The 23,316-nt window shown below is 40.3% G+C and overlaps 1 protein-coding gene across 1 annotated transcript in view; it reads left to right on the forward strand.

Annotated features, from left to right (window-relative positions):
• Positions 1–3,051: 3,051 nt before the first annotated feature.
• Positions 3,052–23,316, forward strand: part of myo15aa (myosin XVAa) — a 174,653-nt gene continuing 154,388 nt past the window's right edge. The window contains exon 1 of the mRNA XM_048609721.1: positions 3,052–3,134. Within this exon, the coding sequence (XP_048465678.1) occupies positions 3,090–3,134 (45 nt within the window). The 5' untranslated portion in view covers positions 3,052–3,089. The remainder of the gene's footprint in view (positions 3,135–23,316) is intronic.

The raw sequence follows: 23,316 nt of genomic DNA on the forward strand, positions 1-23,316 counted from the left end.
ACTCACCTTTCCTGGCCCCATCCCCGCCTCTTCGACCTGTTTGTTTCTTCTCCACCTATCCTCTCCTCCATCCCTCTTCTATCCGCCTCCCACTCTCTCCCTATTTATTTCAAAACCCCCTTCCCCTCCCACTTTTCTGATGAAGGGTCTAGGCCCGAAACGTCAGCCTCTCTGCTCCTATGATGCTGCTTGGCCTGCTGTGTTCATCCAGCCTTGCAACCTGTAGTTATTACCTGTTGTAATAAATAGTAATTATTGTTAAGTACAAAATCCTGGTCCATGTTTTCTGTCACACTGGGCCTGAAAATTGGGTAAATTGGAGAATCTTTGTGTACCAATTTAAAATCTTCAACTTCTGTGATGACTGTAGTAACAGTGAGACTTGGTCTCCAGCACTATCACAGCGAGTTGTGACACCAATCACAAGCATATGAATTAGAAAACACACTCAATCTAAATTTACCTGAAACATAACATAGTGATAAAACATTTGTAAGATTATCAGGTTACAGACAAGAGTACTAGTGTTAAAACATAACTTCACTTAAAGAAAGTAATATCTGACCTTTTATTTAAGAACACGACTTTATTAGATACTCTTTGGAGAATAGTAAAGTGGGAAAACTTGCAAGTAGGTTACTGTATCGAGAAGATGACAAGGTGGAGGGATGCTGGGAGTGTGTCAAATTATAAACCACTTAGTCAGAATGGACAAGACTTTGAAGGTTGTTCATCTGTCTACGTGTTAGAAGTTTGGGGTCATTTAACAGCATGAAAAGAGAGATTGTTTGAAAGAGTTTAGCGTCATAAAAATCAGCTCAAGAAAGTTAGAGATTGAAGGTGTTTGGGGTCAGCTGCTGCCTCTGCTGTTCCTTGTCAATGTGACAACTGTGTTTGGAACAGAAATTGAGGTGCAACATCACAGAAACATCGTAAATAAATTGGCTGGAACCTGTTATTGCTCTATTGTCGGGAAACACACTATCATGGCAGGTCTCCTACTGGAACCAAAGACTCATTGGGAAAGAATAATTTAAGCTGTAGTTTTTAAAGTAGCATAGGGAATGTAAAAATTTATAGGCCCAGGGGAGGGAACTTATTTGTGAGCAAGGCAAGGGAATTTCTACTTTCTTCTAATATCCAGTTTATAGTAAAGTGTACCGAGTGAGATTAATTAAATTAAAGTCAGTCAAAGTAAGGTTGAGGAATGGCAGAGATTGCCACGACTGTGGCATGAGGGGAGTTGTGGACCCTGCACGTGACTTGGATGAACTACGTTCAGGATGTGTCGCCAGCTAGACAATCTAGAGCTCCAGGTTTTGGAACTTGAATGGGACTGGAGTCACTTTGACACATCTGCAAGGCAGAGGACAGTGTGGGAAGTACGTTCAGAGAGATTGTCAGCCGTAAGTTAGGGGTAAGCAGGCAGATAGGGGGAATAGATGACCACCTGACAGTCATAGAGAAACAAGCAGGAGTCTCCAAAGGACTCGCTCCCAATCTGGTTTTCCATTCTGGATACTGTGCAGAGTTCCTCAGAGCATTGCAGCAAGAGTCAAGCCTGTACAACCATAGATGGTTCAGCTGTTCAACTTCCTGACCTTAGAGCCCAATCAGTAAGAATAGACAACAACACCTCCTCCACGATAATCCTCAACACCGGTGCCCCACAAGGCTGCATACTCAGCCCCCTACAATACTCTTTATACACTCATGATTGTCTGACCAAATTCCACCCCCAACTCCATTTACAAGTTTGCTGATGTTTGATAATTGTTGGTCAGATCTCAAACGACAAGACAGAATACAGGAAAGAGATTGAGTGCTTAGCAGCCTGGTGTAAAGACAACAATCTCTCCAACAATCTCAGCAAAACGAAGGAGCTGTTCATTGACTTCAGGAAGCAGAGTGGAGGGCACGTCCCTGTCTGCATCAATGGTGCTGAGGTGGAGACGGTTGAAAACATCAGGTTCCTGGGAGTGATGATCACCAACAATCTGTCCTGTTCCACCCATGTCGATGCGACGGTCAAAAAAGCACAACAATGTCTCTACATCCTCAACAGCCTAAGGAAATTTGGCATGACCACAAAGATTCTAACCAATTTTATAGATGCACCTTAGAAAGCATCCTATCTGGATGCATCATAGCGCGGTATGTCAACTGCTGTCCCCAACACCGCAAGAAACTACGGAGAGTTGTGAATACAGCCCAGTCCATCATGCAAACCAGCCTTCCAAACGTTGACTCCATCTATACTTCCCAACACTCGGGAATGCCAACAGAATTGAAGACGTCTCCCACCCTGGTGATACTCTCTTCCACCCTCTTCCGTCAGACAGTAGATATAAAAGTTTGAATACTTGTACAATCAGCTTCAAGAATAGCTTCTTCCCTGCTGTTATCAGACTTTTGAACGGACCTCTCAAATGTTAATGTTGATCTATTTCTCTGTGGCTGTGACACTGTATTCTACACTGTTCTGCTATCCTGATGCACTTTGTTTGGTACAATCTGCCTGTAGAGCACACAAAATAACACTTTTCACTCTATCCTGGTACATGTGACAACAATAAATCAAACTCAAACTGTATAGAGGGGAAGGAAGAAGAGTGTAAGGGAAGTACTGGTAGTGGATTCTTTAGTTAGGGGAACAGATAGGCGTTTCTGTGGCCATCAGCATGATTACAGGATGATATGCCACCTCCCTGTTGCTAGGATCAAGAATATCAGAGAGCGGCTGCAGGATATTCTTGTAGAGGATGAGGAATAGTCAGAGGATTTTATAATGTGTCTTTTTCTGATCTTTGAAACTTCATTTATTCTCATATTGTTCTTGGGTACAGGAAACAACAAGCATATAATTACTGTATGGTTGGCATTAACATTTGTGTCCTGGTCCCTCAAGGCTGTGAAAGTATATTTCTGAGGTGTACACTGATTTTAAATTGCTAGTCATATTTGTATTTAAGACAAAACATCGAAATATATTTTGTATTTTATTTTTATTTTGAGCTCCTATTGACTGTTTGCTCTATCCACAGGACTAGAATCAGTGAACCCTGAAGTGTTTGTGTGACCTTTTCCAAATGGTGGCACATAGCAAACCAGTGAAGGAACAGGACAATGCTCGGGTAAGTCACCAGTCAATTTCTAAGCAAAGACTAGTGTCATGGTTAAAATAGCCTTGTTGAGACTTTCTTGCTTGGCTCCTGTTCAGCTGCTATACCTTTGGTGGAAACTTATTCACCTGTACGTTTGGAGTTTCTGCCAATCGCTCTTCAAAGTTATGGTGCTTGACTGGATAAGGACCTGAGGAAATTTCTGGATACTGTACTGCTTGAATTCTCCCATTCCCCTATGAGTAAATAATTTGCATGGTGCAGTACTGGGCCCAACACACCAGAAATATCCTGGGTGTAATTCCTGGCCTGTGTTGCATTCACAGTTCTCATTACAATTGGTCTGACTGTTACTTGCTTCGGGAAACTTTAAAAGGACAGCTGCTTTCCCTGCTTGAACATATATGTGTATGGATGGGTGTCTTTCAAAGAGCTGATACGGCCTGAATGGCCTCCATCTGCAATGTATGATTAATGATTCTATTCGAGCAGCCCTGGATTTGAGCCAGCAAAATAACCAACCTCAGAAGAAATGAGTGAGGATGTGGAAATTACAACATATTGCAATTCCAGACAAATCAAGCTACCCACAGGAGCAACCCTCACTACCTTTGACTCTATAAATTGGAAGTTGAAGCAACCAGATTATCAAAAATTACGCATTACATTGTATTTCCAAATACCTTCAACAATCTAGCCTCTTTAATTAAAACTAAGTTGTTCAGTAAATAAATTATTTCTCTGGAAAATAAATGCATTCAAAAGCTTGAACAGTATTAAGATGAGTTTTCTGATGAGCTTTTCCTAATTTGTTGCTAGTGACAATCTGCTCACTGCACCTTGCAAGTACCAGAAATACTTATAACAAAGGTTTACTGTTTTCTAAACAACAAAAACAGCATTGTGAAGATACAGGGAGAAATATGTTAAATAAGTGGTGGAAATCCACAAGGCCACTGTGAAGTTGTAGAGCTGTTGAATGGAATGCTAATGTGCTCAGTTCATGACAGCGAGAGATTAGATGTTCTCCCTTTCCATTCAGGAGTGAAAATGAGAATAATGGTAGTCATCAAATATGCATTTGCAGCCAGTAGGCTGTCACGATAGTGAACAAATATGGTTTGCGTGGCATTAGCAATGCGTACAAGTATTCAGATGATCCTTCGTTTCTTCACTGAATGAAAATGAATCTTTGGAAATGTAAGCAATTTTCCTATTAAGCTACTGCAAGAGCAGAAAACAGCACAAGGCAGGATGTTGAAGCCCTCAATGAGTGACAGGGGATAACGAGGTAGGAAGTTCAGCAACGCAACTATTGTATGACTCACTGCCATATTATAGGCATCTGATGCTTCTTCAACAAGGCACAGTGCATATAGGCATTCAGACTAGAACCGGTTGTGCTTTGCCTTGAATTTTATTCATGAAGGGAGCAATGTATTGAAGTAATTTTGAGGTTAACATGTATTTGAGCATGTGTATTTGACCATAATACACTGAAATGGGATAGCTAGTGAAAGTCTATGTCATGTAAAAAAAACATGTTCTTTATGGTAGATGTCAAAGAAGGCTTGTTGTGTATGGGTTTGTACTCATCCTTTAAGGAACCCTTTAAATAACTTTGGTAACTAAATCAGCCTGAGATGAATTACTGTTAATTAAAGGTGCATTGCCTTCATTAAAAAGAATCAACTTTTTTACTTTGACAAGGACATAAACTATCTCAACATTTCACACCATTTGTACATAGCAACACGAATAATGAATGCTCTTTATATTGAATTAAACAGAGATGCTTCATTAGAGCTGTATGTTCTTTCCAATGGCTGTCCCCAGAGACCATGTTGCTCCTTGTGTGAGGAGGCAGGTCTAGTTCCTGGTGTAAATGTTACACTGTAACTGTACGGGACAGGCTTGGACGACCAACTGATCTTTCTCCTCTCCATTGTTTATACATGTTCATACAACTCAAATATGGAAACAAGCCAGCCAGCCAAAGTTATTTGTATTGGTGTTTATCTTTCACGTGAGCGGAAGCAATACGAGTTATATGTAGCTGCTTCATTCTATGTGTTTTTACTCTCTTTTCTTTCAGCTCCAATCTAGAGATATTTAGGTTCACAATATATTCTTCTGGACAAAATGTTTCTCTATTCTGTGAAAATCTGAGGTTTTTCTTGTAAAGGCCAGAAAGTAATTTTGAACATTGAGTTCAAATCATATTTTCAAGAAATCATGTGATTCCAGCTAAAAGGTCAGCAAGTTACCTGAGAAGGTAGTTGCTAGGGTGATGAAACACATTTGAGGTTTCTGAGTACCAGAGAGAGGAAGAGAGGGCCAGATGCAGGTTCACACAAAGGGAAGAGGTCCATTTCAGCAGAGATGCTGTCAGCAACGGTCTCCAAGCAGTCAGAGCAAGGTAGAAGTCCCTGAATTATTTCAAGTCATGAGAAGAAAGCCCCAAAAGCCAAAGGTTTTGAAATTTCGACAGGAAGACATCTTATAAGATTGTTAAAGACATGAATTTAGGAAGGCCATGTTCTGGAGTAAAAGTGAGTTGTGTTGGCAGCTTGTTTTGAAGATTTTGGGGGAAGATAGTAACTGAAGAAAATAGCATTGAGTGTATGAGCAGAAATTGTGTCAAAAGGGAACTGCTTACATCAATTCCAGCTGAACATAATTTAGCAGGGAGATAAGGGTAAGTCTTCACTGAGATTTGATTGTCTGTAAGATTATTGCTGGGCTGGAAAGAATGAACCATTCTTTCTGGTGTTTGTAATGAGATCTTTCAATTTTTTTTCATTTCTAGTGTAAAATAGTTCCGGTTTTTCTTTTGTGTAATAAACCTTTATGTCCTTTTGTTAAAAGTATTTTGATACCTCATTGCTATGTTCAGTGGCTGACCTTCACAGTAAAAAGAAACAAGCCCCAAAACCTTATTTTTTTAAAATCTATTCATGGGATGTGGGCTTCTCTGGCTGAGCCAGATTTTAATATCCATTGGTAGTTACCCTTGGCAAGGTGGTGGTGAACTGCATTCTTAAATCACTGCAATCCATTTGGTGTAGGCAGACTCACAATGCCATTAAAGGGGGAATTCCAAGATTTTTATCCAGTGACCCTAATAGAACAGTGATACATTTCCTCGTCAGGATGGTGAGTGATTTGGCTTCAAACCTATAGGTGGTGATGTTCTCATGTATCTGCTGCCCTTATCTGTCCTGACGGTAGTTGTCAAGGGTTTATAAAATGATGTTTAAGGAGCCTTGATAAATTTCTGCAGTGCATCTTGTAAACAGAATCCACTTCTGCAACTAAGCATCAGAAGTAGATGTGGATATGGATATGTGCCAATCAAGCGGGATGGTGACAAAGTTCTTTAATGTTGTTGGAGCTGCACTCACCCAGGCAAGTGAGGAATATTTCATCACACTGATTACTTGTGCTCAGTACATTGTGGACAGGCTTTTGAGAATTAAGAGGCATGTTATTTGTTGTTACTCTGACTTTCTCTTATAAATATAGTAGTTATATGGCTAGTTCATTTCAATTTCTGGTCAATGGTAACCCTCAGGATGTTCATAGTGGGGGAATTCAGCAATAGTAACGCAATGGAATGTCAAGAAGCAATGGTTAAATTGTCTCTTGTTGGAGATAGTCATTGCTTGACATTTGTGTGATGTGAATGTTATTTGCCAACTGTCAGCCCAAGCCTGGATATAGTCCAGGTCTTGTTGCATTTAGGCATGAAAACCTTAGTATCTAGAATTCCAGAATTCTAGAATTCAGACTCTGAGTCTGAAGATCTATCAAGTTGAATTTCACTCTGTCTGGATCTGACTTGTTCTGTATTACCATAAATTGGGATCATAACACTAGCCTTATGTATTCATCTGGTCTCCCCTTAAATTGATATTTCAAAGAATACATTCCAAGCCTCGCAGTCCTTTCTAAAATATTTGTACCGTATCTATTTATTGTAGAATCAGCCCTGATCCCCTGTCCAGTGCACTAACAAATATAGTCTGGAGCCCTAAACTGGACACAGTCTAAACAATGGCCATATTGAAGTTTTATACAGATTAACTACTCTATCTTCACTTCTATATTCTGTATGTTGTGCAATTAAACCCGGAATTTCATTGGGTTTATAATGGACTTATTTACCTGAAAGGCTGCTTTTAAGAACGTATAATCCCCACATTCTGCTGTTCTTCCCACATCATCCAACTTTATCACATTCAAAATATTGGCTTTTGTGTAACAATCAAATGTACCAGCTCATACATACTGGCACTGAATTCTATCTGGCACTTCTTGCCTATTCAGCCATCTGAACAATATCTCTCTGCAGCTCCCTTTGGTCCCTAAACTGATTTACAATTCCTATAGATATTAAGAACCTAAAAATAGAAGCAAGAGTAGATAATGGTTGAGCCTGCTCTTCCATTAGACACAAATATGACTAATCTTCTGCCTCATCTCCACTTTCCCACCCACCCTCCATAATCCCTTGATACACATTGACAACCATTAATAAAACCAAACAAAATATGGCTTATAAATAATTGAATAACGAGTAGTTTGGGAATAGGATAGATTAATTATGGGATGAATATGAAGCAGATTAGGATGGGTTTAGAGTGCAAGTGCATGAAAACAGTGTCCTAAATTAGCTATTTGCAATTGGATCATGAACAAGATGCAGAGTTTTGGGTTGGCAAGCAATAACTAATGGAATGCCACAGAGATAATTGCTGGAGCCTCACCTATTTACAATCTATACCAATGAGATGGATGAAGGGACTAAATATGTTATAGCCTCATGAGTCAATGGCACCAAAGTAGGTAGCTAAGTCTAGAGAAGCTGTAAAAGGATATAGATAATTTAAGTGTGTGCAAAAATTTGTAATATAGCATGTAATATTTATAATATGAGAAAATGTGAACCTGCCCACTTTGGGAGGAAGAACATAAAAACTATATCATTTACATGCAGATAGATTTCAGAAGTCAGCAGTACAGAGGGATTAGGATGCCCTGGAACAAGAATGAGAAAAAGTTAGCCAGCAGGTACAACAAAGTCATGAAAGACAAATGGAGTATTAGTGTTTATTGTGAGAGAATTGTAATATAAAAGGAGGAACATTTTACTGAAGTTGAACAGGGTTTTTGTGAGACCATAGCAGGTGTATTGTGCACAATTATGGTCTACTTACTTGAAAAAAAATATAATTGTATCAGAAGATGTTCAGAGAAGATTCATTTGATTAATTCCTGGGATGAAAACTTTATCTTAGGAAGAAAGGTGTAACATGTTGGGCGTTTATCCACTAGAGCTTTTCTTTTATTTTTTTCACAGGATGTGGGCATAATTTCTCTCCAATCCCTAATTTTTCTTGAGAAGATGGCTACGAGCTGCTTTCTTGAACAACATAGTCCTTGGGAAGTGGACACACAATGTTATCAGGGAGGGAGTTCCAGGATTTTGATCCAGTGCCAATGAAGCAATGGCAAAATAGTTCCAAATAGTGGCTTGGAAGGGAATTTGCAGATGATGATGTTCCTATGTCTTTATCCTTTGGGTATTTTGAGGTTGTAGGTTTTGAAGTTACTGTTAAAGGACCCTTGGTGAGTTGCTGCTGTGTATCTTGTAGATGGTACACTACCATTATGTATCAGTGTTGCATAGAGTAAATATTTAAAGTGATGGGTGGGTTGCTAGTCATTCAGGCCACTTTGTCCTAGATTGTGGCAAACTTTTTGAGTGTTGTTGTGGCTACACTTATATAGGCAAGTGGGAAGTATTCCATCATATTCATGACACGAAACAGGTGATGGACAGGCTTCAGAGAATCAGGAAATTAGTTCTGTTCTGGATGCTGTGTTTGTACAATAAGCCCAGTCCAGTTTCTGGTGTATGTAAATCCACAGGATGTTGAGACTGGGGGGGCTCAGGGATGGTAATGCCATTGAATATCAAGGACTATGGTAAGGCCTGTCTTGTTTGAGATGGTCATTGCCAGGCACTTTTATGCTGTGATGTTACTTGCCACTTATCAGCCCGATCTGGATATTAACACATTCTCACATTTCGATCACTTAATCAGAACTATCAACATCTCTTCTTCCCCAGCACTCTATACCCACCACTCCCACACACCCACCCCCTCTCCCTAACTAAAGCATAAATGCCTTTCAAGTCACGGTCCTGATGGAAGGAAAGGTTTTATTTGTGTAAAGAAGAGATGACATTTTAGGTCATACAATGTATGCTAGGTGTGAACGAATCTGTTTGTGTTTTAGTTTGTAAAGTAAATTTATAAAGTAAAGTAAATTAAAGTAAAATAAATTTATTTCTAAAGTAGGTATTTAGAAAACACCATATTGATTGACTGTCTATAAATTGTGTACTTTTTGAACAAAATAAAATATATCTCCAAACACAAATTCATCCCATAGATTTACGTGTGTGTGTGTGTGTGTGTGTATTGGGGGCGGGGGAGGTGGTGGAGGAAGAGAGTGTGTGTGCACATGTGGGAGAGAGATAGTTTGTGTGTGTGTGTGTGTGTGTGTCTGTGTGTTGGCGGGGGTGGAGGAAGAGAGTGTGTGTGCACGTGTGGGAGAGAGATAGTTTGTGTGTGTGTGTGTGTGTGTGTATGCATGTGTGAGTGTGGTGGGGTCACATGTAGTGCGACATGAACCCAAGATCACGGTTGAGGCTGTCCTCATGGGTACCGAACTTGGGCTATTAGCCTCTGCTCGGCGACTCGGCGTTGTTGTGTATCCCAAAGTCCACCTTGGAGGATGCTTACTCAAAGATCCGAGGCTCAATGTCCTTGACCGCTGAAGTGTTCCCCTACTGGGTTCACACACACTCGATCCCCCCCTGCCCTTCACTTATACACACCACACACACACACAAACATACATGTGAATCTATAGGGTGAATTTGTATTTGGAGATACATTTTATTTTGTTCAAAAAGCACACAATTTATAGACAGTCAATATGGTTCTATAAATTCCTACTTTAGAAATAAAACCAGTCTGACTCCAAACTAAAACACAAACAGAATCTAAACAAGGTCTCACACCTAACATGCATTGTCTGACCTGAAATGTCACCTCTTCTTTACACTGATAAAACCTTTCGTTCTCTCAGGATCATGACTCGAAAGGAATTCAAGGATTTGCATATACATATTAATCAATTAAAACTTTCTAACTGATTAAAGATTTAACAGCATCTTAGGTTTGTTCAGTACATCCTCATCAATGGTGTGAACTTTTGATCTTTTACTTATAAACTCTGTTTCTGATACTACTTCTCTCACTAACACCTGAAGAAGGAATGAGGCCCTGAAAGCTTATGTTTTCAAATAAACCAGTTGGGCTGTAACCTGGTGTTGTGTGATTTCTGACTCTGATCAAATACTGCCTTGATGTCAAGGGCAGTCACTCTCACCTCAGTTCTGCTCTTTTGTCAATGTTTGAACGAAGGCTATAGTGAGATCAGGAGCTGAATTGCCCTGGGTGAACCAGATTAAGCATCAGTGAGCAAGGTATTGCTGAGTAAATCCCACTTGTCTGCTCTGTTGATGAAACTTTTTATCACTTTGCTTATTCTGGGGAATAGACTGATGGAATGGTAATTGACTGGTTTAGATTTGTCATGCTTTTTGTGAAAGGAACATACCTGTGCAATTTTCCCGTTGCACAGTAACTGTCAGAGTTATAGCCACCCCCGACGTCATCCCAATACCAGCACCTCCCTCATCCTCACCTCCTTGAGCTGCCTGTCTTCTCTCCCACTTATCCACTCCTCCCACCTCACTAATCAATCCCCATCCCCACTTCTTACCTGCACTCACCTTTACTTGCTTCATCCCCGCCTCCTTGACCTGTCTGCCTTCTCTCCCACCCTATCCGCTCCACTATCTACCTACTATTACCGTCCCTCCCTCTCTCTATTTATTTCAGAGCCCCCCTTCCCCTCCCCCATTTCTGAGGAAGGGTCCTGACCCGAAACATCAGCTTTCCTGCTCCTCTGATGCTGCCTGGCGTGCTGTGTTCATCCAGCTCCACACCTTGTTATCTCAGGGTCCAGCATTGGCAGTTCTTACTATCTCTGAGAGAGTTATAGCTGTACTTGAACAGCTTGGCCAGGTATGCAAATAGTTCTGAACACATGTTTTCAATACTGTTGCCAGAATGTATTCAGGTCCTACAGCCTTTGCAAAATCCATTGCCTTCAAATGTTTCTTAATTTGACTTGGAGTGAATTGAACTGGCTGAATACTGGCACCCGTAATGCTGGGGACTTCTGTAGCAGGCTGGGAAGGATTATCCACGTGACATTTATGGCTGAAGATGTTGCAAATTCTTCTGCTGTGCCTTTTAAACTGATGTACTGGACTGATGGAGTATTAGTGTGGGTCCTCCTCCACCTCTGATGTGTTTAATAGTCTCCAACATTAATGAATGGATTTGACAGGACTGCAGAGTTCGGACACATTCCCCTCCCCTCCCCTCCCTCGTCAGACTTCTGCAAGGTCCGCTCCGTCCGGGACACCCTAACCCAACACCCCCTCCACCCCACCATCCCAACCCCTCCCACACCCAGCCACAGCCCACTAGCAACCGCAGAAGATGTAACACCTGCCTGCTTACTTCCTCCCTCCTCAGTATCCAAGGGCCCAAGTACACCTTTCAGGGTGAAGCAGTACTTTACCTGCACTTCACTCAATCAAGTCTACTCCATTCAATATTCACAATGTGGTATCCTCTACACTGGGGAAACAAAACATGGACTGGGTGACCGCTTCACAAAACACAGACATTTTGTCCGCAAAAAAGACCCTGAGCTTCCCGCTGCCTGCCATTTCAACACACCATCCTGGTGTTCCCTGGCCAACATCTCTGTCTCATGTTTGCTACAGTGCTCCAGCTTGGTGCAAATTGGAAGTGCAATTTTAGGGCTTTGAACACCTTCCCCATGCTTTCCCCCACCCCTACATACCAGACCTTGTTATCACATGGTCTGCTATTACACACAACCCATTGTTAGCCACTAATAATCCCCATTAGCAGCTATTCATTTTCCTAGGCTGACTGTTATCCACTCCTTTGTTTGCCCAACTGTTTTTCTTTCTCTTTGGGATCTATCTCCACCTATCGTTTATTCCTTACCCCCTCCCCCCACCCTATCTTCTGCACAAAAATCATCAGTTCTGAAGCAGGGTCACTGGACCCGAAATGTTAACCCTGATTTTCTCCACAGATGCTGCCAGACCTGCTGAGTTTTTCCAGCAATTTCTCTTTTTGCTGCTGAAGAGTTTAGATTTGTTTGATTGATTGGGGAATCACTTCACCCTTCAGCGTAATGTCCTGGGTCCAACCATCTTCAGCTGCTTCACTAATGACCTTTCCTCAATCACGAAGTCAGAACTGGGGATGTTTGCTGATGATTGCATAATATTTAGCACCGTTTGCGACTCCTCTGATACTGAAACAATGCATGCCCTTGTGCAACAAGACCGGACAACATCTTGGCATGGGCTGATATATGACAAGTAACATTTGCATTGCACATGTGCCAGGCAATAACCATCTCCAACAAGAGAGAATCTAAACATCACCCTTTGATGTTCAATTACCTTACTGTACCTAGAACACCCACTGTCAACATCCTGGAGGTTACCATTGATCAGAAACTGAACTGGATAATGCCATCTAAATCTTATGGCTACAACAGCGATTCAGAAGCTAGGAAATTTGTAGCAAGTAATGCATTTCCTCAAACCCCGTCCACCATCAGTGAATCACAAGTGAGGACCATGATGGGATATTCTCCAGTTGCCTGAACACGTGCAGCTCCAACAACACTCAAGAAACTCGACAGTATCCAGGACAACTTGACAACAGCCCACTTGACTGGCATTCTATCCAGCACTTTGAACATTCACTCCTGTCACCACCAACATGCAGTCATAGCTGTGTGTAACATCTACAATATGTACTGCGGTAATTCACCAAAACTTCTTCAACAGCATCTTCCAAATCTGCAACCTCAACCATCAAGAAGAACAAGGGCAGCAGATGCATCTGCAAGTTCATCTACAAACTAAATACCATTCTGATTTGGATATATATAGTCATTCCTTCAAATTCCTGAAATTACATTCCTAACAGCACCGTGAGTGTCCCCACGCACCAAGGATTGCAGTAGTTCAAGAAAGCAACTCACCACCAGAGCAGGGACTGAATCTATTTGGATAGCTCTTTCAAAGAATTGACAAGGTAATATGAACCCAATGACCTTCCTTATTCTTCACAGTATCATTCAATGAATCATGCATGTTTTAACAGGACTCCAAATGTACAACAATAGAAGGGGACACAAATTTTTATCAGTATTGACAATTCAAATAATGCTGCTTAGCATATGTTAAATGTTTTGAATTTAAGATATATTTCCTTCTTCCTCATGAAGGGTTTGATTAAAAGATCACTGACCTGAAACGTTATCTTGTTTTTCTCCTCAGATGCTACCTGACCTGGTGAATTTTTCCACCTTTCTTTGCTCTTATTTCAGATTTGCAGCACCCACAAAATTTAATTTTATATTTCCTTCCTCCTTCTTCCTCCATTTCTGACAATCCTTGTGTATCTGATGAGTTGTACTATTTCTGTCTAGATCTTTCCCTGTCCCACTGCAAACATAATTAAGAATGGCTAGAGAAAGAAAACCAGGAAATTGTAAATCTGTTAGTCTAGCATCAGTTATTATTGGAATCCATCATTCATAGCAAAGTGACTGAGCACTTTGAGAAATTTGAGCAGTTCAGGACAGTCAATATCAATTGGCAAAGAGTAGGTCACAGCAACAGGAGCCTAACTGAATCTTTTAAAGAAGCCTCGAAGGTTGTAGACAGGGAAATATCTATAGTTGTCGTTTATTTGGACTTCCAAGATGCATAAGCTTTGACGAAAGTGGCTGCTAAAATTAAACCTCAAAGAATTGAAGGTTTATTTGTGTCATAAATTGGTTAACTTGTAAAAGACAGAGATTAGAGATAATAAACATTTATACATATTGGAAAGATGTGGTGAGAGGTGTCCCATAAGGATCTGTGCAGAGTATCAATTCCTTATTATATTAATGAGTTGGATAATACAAAAGAGAACCATTTATCAAAGTTTGCCAGTGGCACTAAGATTGGCGTAGTAAGTAGTGTAGATGGGAGTGTAAAATTACAAAGAGACTTTGATAGATTAGGTGAGTGAATAAAACTGACAGATCAATTTCAACAGAGGCAATTGTGAGATAATTCATTTTGGTCCAAAAAGGTAGATCCAAATATTCAATAATCATTGAAAAATTAGCAACAATGGAACTCCAAAGGGACGTGATGATTTATATACACAAAATATTAATTTTTTTATTATTCATCCACGGGAAGTGGGCATCATTGGCTAGGCATTTATTGCCCATCCCTAATTGCGCAGAAGGGAGTTAAGAGTCAACTACATTGTTTTAGGTCTGATGTCACATGTAGACCAGACCAGGTGAGGATGGCAGATATCCTTCTCTAAACGACATTAGTGAAGCAGATGGGTTTTTCCGACAATCAACATGGTTGCATAGTCATCATTAGACTCTTATTTCCAGATGTTTATTGAATTCAGACTTCACCATCCTTTGTAGCAGGATTAAAACCCAGGTCTCCAGAGCATTACCTGGGTCTCTGGATTAACAGCCTGACAATAATACCACTAGGATATCACCTACCCCATAAAATATGAAAATGTTTTAATTAGGTCCAAAATTATCAATAAGTCAAATCTCTTAACCTTTCAGAGCTGGAACATACAAGAGAAGTTTTGTTAAAACTACACATAACCCTGCACGACCACAAGTGGAGTTTTCTTCACTGTTCTAGACATCATACTTTAGAGGGGTTATATTGATCCTGGAAAGAACGTACAGCAGATACACCAAAATATTATCTGAGCTCCAAAGTTTAGATTATGAGGAAAAATTACTTAGGTGTAACTTATATTCAATGAAGATGGAGTATTAATTTGATCGAGGATTTAGGATTTTTAAAAAAATTGATATGACAAAGAAAAACTATATTTAGCCAGTCAGGAGTCTCGGACAAAGTAGTACATCCTGAAAATTTGAGACAGATCATGCTTGAGAGGAGTTAGGAAACATTTCTTCAAGCAAAAATGTGGAGCACTTTTCCACAAAAAAGCAGTAGGTGCTAGCTTAATCAATCATTGGATGTATTGTGATAGGTTTGCTAGTCTAGGTATGAAGTGATGACGGAGTAAAGACTGATGAATGGCATTGGAATCCAAATCAATCATGATTTCATGGAAAAGTAGAACTGGCTTCAATGGCCTGCTCCTGTTCCTGTGTTCATGCACATTCTAGTCATTGTGTGCAGTGTAAGTATGACTTTATAAATGTGTATCAAGCTTTTCTTACATACTGAATTTGTGTCTGTTTTTGGGAATCTCTTCCCTTGTATTCCTGCAGACAGTAATCAAGCCCATTTGTACATGAAGCCTGCAAGGTGTCAACTTCACATCCCTGTGCTGCTCACCTGGCTAATTAAGCATAGGTTGTGGTGACTTCTTTTCAGAATATGAGGCTATTGACTTTTTCTGGTATAAAACCGCCTTTTATTTGCATAGCAAATATTAAATATAAAGTACATGATACTGCATTTTCAACAGATAGGGCAGCACCTGTCCTACTTACACCTGCTGTCATTTGGAGAATACTGCTGTTATTTGTTTAAATAATTAAAACCATACATGTGGGTTAATTCACTAAAGTATATAATTGTTCACAAAAGCCAGTTCTAGACTTGATAAATATTAAATGAATTGTTATGTGATTGCCAGTCTAGCCCGGCAAATTAGTCACTACCTATCAATTATACCAAGAGACAACTGGATGCGAGAGCCTCTTTTTTATTTTCAAAAATGTTTTGTTTGTTGGATTAATGTTGGCGTTGTAGGGAAGGAAGTAGACAATGTTTTACTCGAGCAAAGTTTTGAAAATTGTAATCACTCTAATTAAAGATAGTAGAAAAAAGGACCAAGAGAAGAGGAATATGAAAATGTAAAACTGGAAAAGATCTAATTTCAGTTGGAAAGGTGGATTGGAATAAAAAAAAAAGCTCATGCAATTCTAAATAATCAATTAAAGGCCTTTGAAGAAAAGTGAGTTCAAGAAGAGTCTAAACACATTTATACAAGGGGAAAGGAAACTAGAGCTCCACAGATGATTAAAGATATAGAGATTAAAATGAAACAAATAATGGAGGCTTGTGATGAATGTCAGGCTCAATACAGCAGAAAATCAAGCTGAATACAAAAAGTACAGCCCAAAATTGTAAAAGGAAATGAGGGCAAAAAGAGTCCCTAATGATTAAATAGCAGTAACACAAAAGGAAACTTGTAGAAATAGCAAATCAGTAGGCAAAGAAAGGATAGGATCTATTGGTCATCAGCAAGGCAATCAATGATTGTTGTATAAGGATGTAGGATCTGAAATGGCTAATGCTGAGCAGTTCCTGAAGCACTTCCCAATATGTTGATGTCAAATAGGGGGGGACTCGGGTTCAAATTGCACCATGGCAGATGATGAAATTTGAATTCATTAAAAAAAATGGAATAAAAAGCTGGCCTGATGACAACCATGTAATCATTGTCAATTGTCATAAAAATCTATCAGGTTCATAAACGCTGTTCAAAGAACAAAATCAACTGTCCTTATCTGATCTGGCCTACATGTGACTTTGGACTCATAGCAATGTGGTTAACCCAACACAACATGGTGCCCAGTGGACAATTTGGGATGGATAACAAATGCTGGCCTACACAGTGACACCCACACCCAATGAATAAATAGAAGAAAAATAGGAGTCTGGTTGGAGAACTGCTTAGGATCTCAAGGGAGTGAGATCCATCATCAGGTCTTCCTCATAGTCTTCTGTCACAAGTCTATCACATCAGTGTAACTTGTACATAGCTGCTATCATACTTTAAAGTACATCTTGCACAGTATGGTTCCTTTCAACTTGTGGTTTTCTCTACCACACAAGACCAAGCAGGCCCCATAGATCCCGTCTCTGAAAGAGGATGGTGGCAGCTGAAAGTGAGCAATAGAACAGAGAGTCATACAACAGAATGAGCAGCATTGTGGATTGTTCAGAAGTGGTGTGAATCCTGTTTCACCGCTGTTGGCAACTGTAGAGGTCTGAGATGTAGCTTTCAGAAAGGCTGCTCATGCAGACAGTCAGCAGATGGAAGAGCTGAACATTGAAGAATCCTTCAGAAGAGAATCTCATAGCAAGATTCAACAAGGCAGAATCTATAGTCAATATTAAACGCATTTCAGATCTGGTTACGGATGTGGAGCAACAGGAAAGTGTTAAGAATTTCCTAGATCATTGGTCACTCCAAGACAGTTGCAGATTGCATCAGGGGCTAATTGTCCATTGGGGTTCAGCTGTGCAATGAATGTAATTGGAGGCATCAGAGTAAAGTGAAAAATGACACAGTTTTGCAGGTTGGGAAAGCAAGAAGTGAAGAGAAGGACTTGTAGCTCCCAATGAGCATCACTGCCATAGCAAGCATGCACCACAGGTCATGATTACAGTCAGCAACTGAAGGGACACAAAAGCAATTTAAAATCATGTTTAAAATCCAGGAATGTCATAAAGCCAGAACTGAATTGATAAAGGGACAAATAGAAGTCTAAGCAGGACATGATATCGTTGTTGGCAATCACTTGCTGCTGAGAATGATTGTCCACCTAAGAAATCCCGTGTCACCGGTCATGAGTTCTGTGGTCCTTGCGTATCTGGCCAGCCCAATTATAGAGTTGCAACTCCAACCACACATTTGGCAGGTTTATCTGGGAGGTGGATTTCGTCCTTGGCCTTGAGATCATTGGCATCCCTTTCTCTGGTTCATTTTCCATATTACTTCTTTCTACTGGGAGTTGTCAAAGAAATGTGACCCTTCCTCCAAGTCGGTTTCTTCCAAACAACAGTCTCCCATGTATTGACATCTATGTTGCATTTCTTGAGGGAACCTTTGAATGTTTCCTTTGTCCTCCACTCAATGGAGTGCCTTCTTTGAGGTAGGCAAAGAAGATTTGCTTTGGTAGTCAGAACTCAGGTATTCTATGCACATGGCCAGCCAGTGGAATCTGTTTCGGATGATCATGGCTTCAAGGCTGGTACTGTTAGGTGTTTCAAAGATCCTGATGTTAGTACTCCTGTCCTCCCAGTTGATGCGGCAAATCCATCTCAAACAAAGTTTATGGTACTTCTCAAGGGTCCTGAGGTGGTGTCTATATGTAATCCATGTTTTGGAGCCATGTAGAAGAATGACTGCCTTATACACAAGGATCTTGGTAACAGCACAGATGTCATGGTCATCAAAGACTCACATCTTTAAGTGTCCAAAAGCCGTGTTCGAGGTTGAATGCAATGTTGAATCTCCACATCTCTGTCAGCCTTTGATTAGAATTAGCTTCCCAAACAAAGGAGATGTTTCACATTTGGGAGGATTTCTGTATTGACCTTATTGGAGATATGGATCAGAACTTGATCTAGGCTGGGTTGATTAAGGATTTGAGTCTTTTTGAGGTTGAAGCTGTGACCAATTCCACAGTATACTTCTGTGAAGGCATTAAGTGAGGCTTGAAGATTCACTTCCAAGAGAGCAGAGATGACATTGTTATCCGCATCCTGGTCATTCCACAAGCAAGGTGGGTGTGGTTTTCTTCTTGAATTAAAACCAGTTAAGGTTGAAAAGATTTCTTGCCCATCCTGTAGACAAACTCTACACCACAGGGAAGCTTGTTCTTGACAAGATGAAGAACAGTAGCAATGAAGATGAAGAAAAGGGTGGGGATGATGACACATCCATGCTTGACTCCTTTCTGCCCTCAAAGGATTCTGTCATAATCACCATCACACAGGAGCATCACCAACATCTTGTAATGGAGGAGATGGAGTATGTTGATGAATTTCACTGGACAGCCGATCTTTGACAGAATTTTCCATAGCTTTTCCAGATTGACTGAGTCAAAAACATTGTTTGGTTTAATGAAGGCCATGTAGAATAGTTGGTGTTGTTGCTGGCATTTCAGCTGGAATTTTGAGCAGTGAGAATCATGTTTGTATTTCCACAGTTTGATCAGAAGCCACATTGACTTTCAGGAAGAATTTCCTCCGAAACATGGGAATTCAGGCAATGATCTTCTCAGCAGTGAAGAGTAGGGAGATTCCCTGGTGGTTCCCACAGTCCACTTTATCTCCTTTCTTGAAGACAGTGACGATGGTAGCATCTCTGAGATTGGCAGAGATTTCTTCTTTGCCCCAGATTTTCAAGAACAGTTATTGAACATGACGGGTAAGGTCTACTCCTCCATGTTGGAAAATTTCTGCTGGAGTCCCATCTGCTCTTGCGGCTTTTCCATTCTTCATGTGTCTATTGGAGGCTTCAACTTCTGCCACACTAGGTGAGAGTCCAAGATAATCTTTGATGGGGAGTTGGGGGATTTTCTCAACACATCCTTGTCAATGATTATATCATGGTGTAGGAGTTCTCTAGAAGTTTTCTCCATTGGAGGCTGATGTTTTCTCTGTCTCTCAAAAGGATGCCATCCTTACTCCAGTTTGAGGCTAAGGGTATTCAGTCCATATAGTGTCTTTGTGGCGCTAGGGTGTTATGCCTATCAGCAAGGAGTTGCACTCCCTAGCTTTCTCAGTCCACCACTGGTTCTTGATTTCTAAAGTTCTTCTTTGTAACTCCACCATTGCTGTTCGATAAGTTCTCCTCTTTGCCTCGTTGGTGATGTTGTTTTGCCAGGCACAGAGACCTTTCCTCTTGTTGTTGATGAGGTCTTGGATGATGTGATCACTCTTGTTGAAGTGTTTCCTGGTCTTGTAGCCAATTGTTTCTTCATAACATGAGATGATGGTTGTCTGCAGCTCTTTTCAGATTTCCTTCACTCCACTAAAGCGAACTCTTTGGAGATTTTGGTGAAGACATTGTTGGAAGATCACTGGTCTGCTTGGGTCTTGAATCCACTCAATGTGGAGCATTTTTCTGAGCTGTTTCTTTGTCTTTGGTTGCTTGTGGTGGCAATTGGCAGACATTGAGGAGCAGATGAGCTGGAGGTCTGTCCAATAGTCATCTGCACTGGACTTTGAAGCACTAAGGCTTCAATGTAAAACTTAAAATTAGATTTTGGTTCTCTGACCACGGAACAGCAAGTTCTAGGGCCAACCAGAAAGCCGACCATTCTTGACCTGGTATTGTGCAATGAGATGGAATTAATTAATGACCCCTTAGTGAAGGCATGCCTATGTAATAGTAATCATAAAATGATTGAATTTTACATTCAATTTAAGAGAGAACTCAGTGAGTCCATAACTAGTGTTTTAAAATTAAATAGTGGCAATTATGGGGTCAAGAAAACAGAATTAGCAAGTGAACTGGCAAATAAGACTAAGGGATAGGTCATCAGAGGTCCAGTGGCAGGCATTTAAGAGAATATTTCAAAACACATAGTATAGATAAGAGAATTCTGAAGGCAGGACTTACCATTCGTGGTGAACTTTTAAAGATGCTGTCAAATTTAACAAAAAGCATATAATTCAACAAAGATGGGTGGTAGGCCAGAATATTGGACAGAACATAAAAGTAGCACAAAATACTTAAAGTCAGAATAATAAGAGCGAATTTTTGTTAGAATCGCTGAAGGGTATTTGTCAGATTTATTACAGTCAAAAGAAGATTGAAGGAGTAGGAACAGTAAGAGATTAAATGTGACAAGGGGACAGACTGGGGACATTGAGAGGGAAAGACAGATGGGGGCAGTGTGTGATGTAAAAATTGGGAGTGGCAAGAGTGTGGGGGAGAAATTGGGGACCATTAAATAGAAAGAGTAGCACCGGTGAGATAGGGACAATAGATAAGAAGCATTAATAGAAACATAGAAGATGAAGAGCAAGGTTAGGGTTAGGCTATTATGCCTTTCTCCTCAATCCGAAATGGTTTACAATTTTATAAGTTTCTATAAGATGTCCCCTCATTCTTCTGAACTCCAGCAAATCCTTAATGCTGAATAATTCAACATCTCCTCATTACCTCAGTCCCACCATCCCTGGAATCAGTCAGGTAAATTTTCACTGCCAGCAAGGGAGAACAAAACTGCACACAATACTCCAGGTGTGGACTCATCAAGGCCCTGAATAATTGCAGCAAGACGTCCCTGTTCTTGTACTTGAATCCTCTTGCTATGAAGACCAACATACCATTTTCATTCTTTACCACCTGCAGGAAAATTTTGAGATGTGATGATGAATCTGTGTAAAGCTTTAATAATTCCGCGGTTGGTGACTGTGTGCTGTATTGGGCTCCAAATTAAAGGAAGAGATTGAGGCTTTAGAGGATGCAATGCAGAGTTCCAGGTTGCGGCTGGTCTTAGGAAATACAAATAGAAAGAAAGACTTGGAAAAAATTAGAGATATGGAATAATGTGATGTGATGATTTAAGTGCACATACAACAGTAAACAGAAGTAGACTGTTCTAATGATTGAAGATATATAGACATAGCTACAAGATTAAGTCGGGATTTAGGACAGAAACCTGGAGTTAGTTTCTTACATAGAGATTTGCAAGGCTATGGTTGAAGCAGCAACTGTGTCAACTTTGTAGAATAGGTTAAATGGGGATTGAAAGGGAGTGAAAGAGATCTTGAATCAGAGTCGGAATATGGGATTAGTATTATCCTCCACTCCAGCAATATCCAATTTTAGTCCATTATCAGAGAGACTTCTTTTGGAAAATCAAGAAAGGCAACTTCTCTGAAGCTGGGCACTGACAGAGTTCAACCCAAATAATGGCATGAGCCCTGTCCTAATTTTGCCCGTGATAGTTCATAAAAATAAAACCATTATATAACCTTCCCTCCGAAATTTTCTAAAGATTCTACCTTATGCAGTTTTTTTCCTGAGACCATGTGATGATGGAGCAGAAATAGGCTATTCAGCCCATCGTATCCACTCCACCATTCAATAAGATCTTGGCTGATCTGAGAAACCTCAACTCCACTTACCTGCCTTTTCACCATAACGCTTGATTCCTGTACCGATTAAAAATCTATCTCAGCCTTGAATAAAGTTAATCCCCCAGCCTTAGCAGTCCTCTATGGTAAATAACTCTTCTCTCAGCAGTCTAGCTACTGTCTGTTACATTACTAGTTACTAGTTAGTCTTCTCTGTTGCTTCGGAACAGTCCAGTGGCTCCTAATCTAACTGTTATTTTCCATGCTGTGATTCAGGTTTTAATTTCACTGATGTGCTGTGTAACAAATTTTAAGTGTAGATTGTTTGTAATGTTTCTGTGTTAAAACGGCAGGTTCGTTGAAAGATGGATTTTGTGGTTTGTTTTAGTGTGTGAAATGGCCACTCCTGCTCGTTGTCACTGGTATTGTAGCTAATATTACAAACTTTCTGGAACAACCAAAATCACTTTGTTTTGATAAAGAAACCCCCATAGTTCGCAAAGAGTAAGATAGTCAACATAGTAATATGACCATGTTATAAAAATCAAGGATGAAAAATAAACTAACAAATGGACCAAGGACACCACCCTGAGCAACTCCTTCAGTAATGGCTTGGGACTGTGATTATTGGCTCCAACAGCCAGAATCAACAAGGCTCCCCCTTTCCCAAAATGCTCCTCATGGTGGGAGTCAATTCAGAAATTAAGAACTGAGTTTGATATAATCTTGCTAAGGGTATGAAGTTTTAAGGAATTCAGGTGGATAAATAGATAAGATACAGATCAGCCATGCTCACTGAGTGGCAGAACATACTTGAAACACTGAATGCCATCATCTTGTTCCGATGTTCAAAACCCAGTAAGACACAATGGCCAAACTCTTTTATGAGCTGTTTTATAGAACACTAATAAGTAAATTACAGCAAAGAAGCAGGCCATTTAGCCAAACCAGTTCATGTCAGTCTTTATCCTTCACATAATCTTAATCTGTGGTGCCCATTTTGTGGCCCCATCCATTTATTCCACTTTCTTTGCAACCAACTTCCTAACCTGTGCTTAAATGTTGGCAATGGTCTCCACCTTA

Source organism: Rhincodon typus, chromosome 21 (genome assembly GCF_021869965.1).
Source record: "Rhincodon typus isolate 14 chromosome 21, sRhiTyp1.1, whole genome shotgun sequence".
In the NCBI taxonomy this organism is placed as follows: domain Eukaryota; kingdom Metazoa; phylum Chordata; class Chondrichthyes; order Orectolobiformes; family Rhincodontidae; genus Rhincodon; species Rhincodon typus.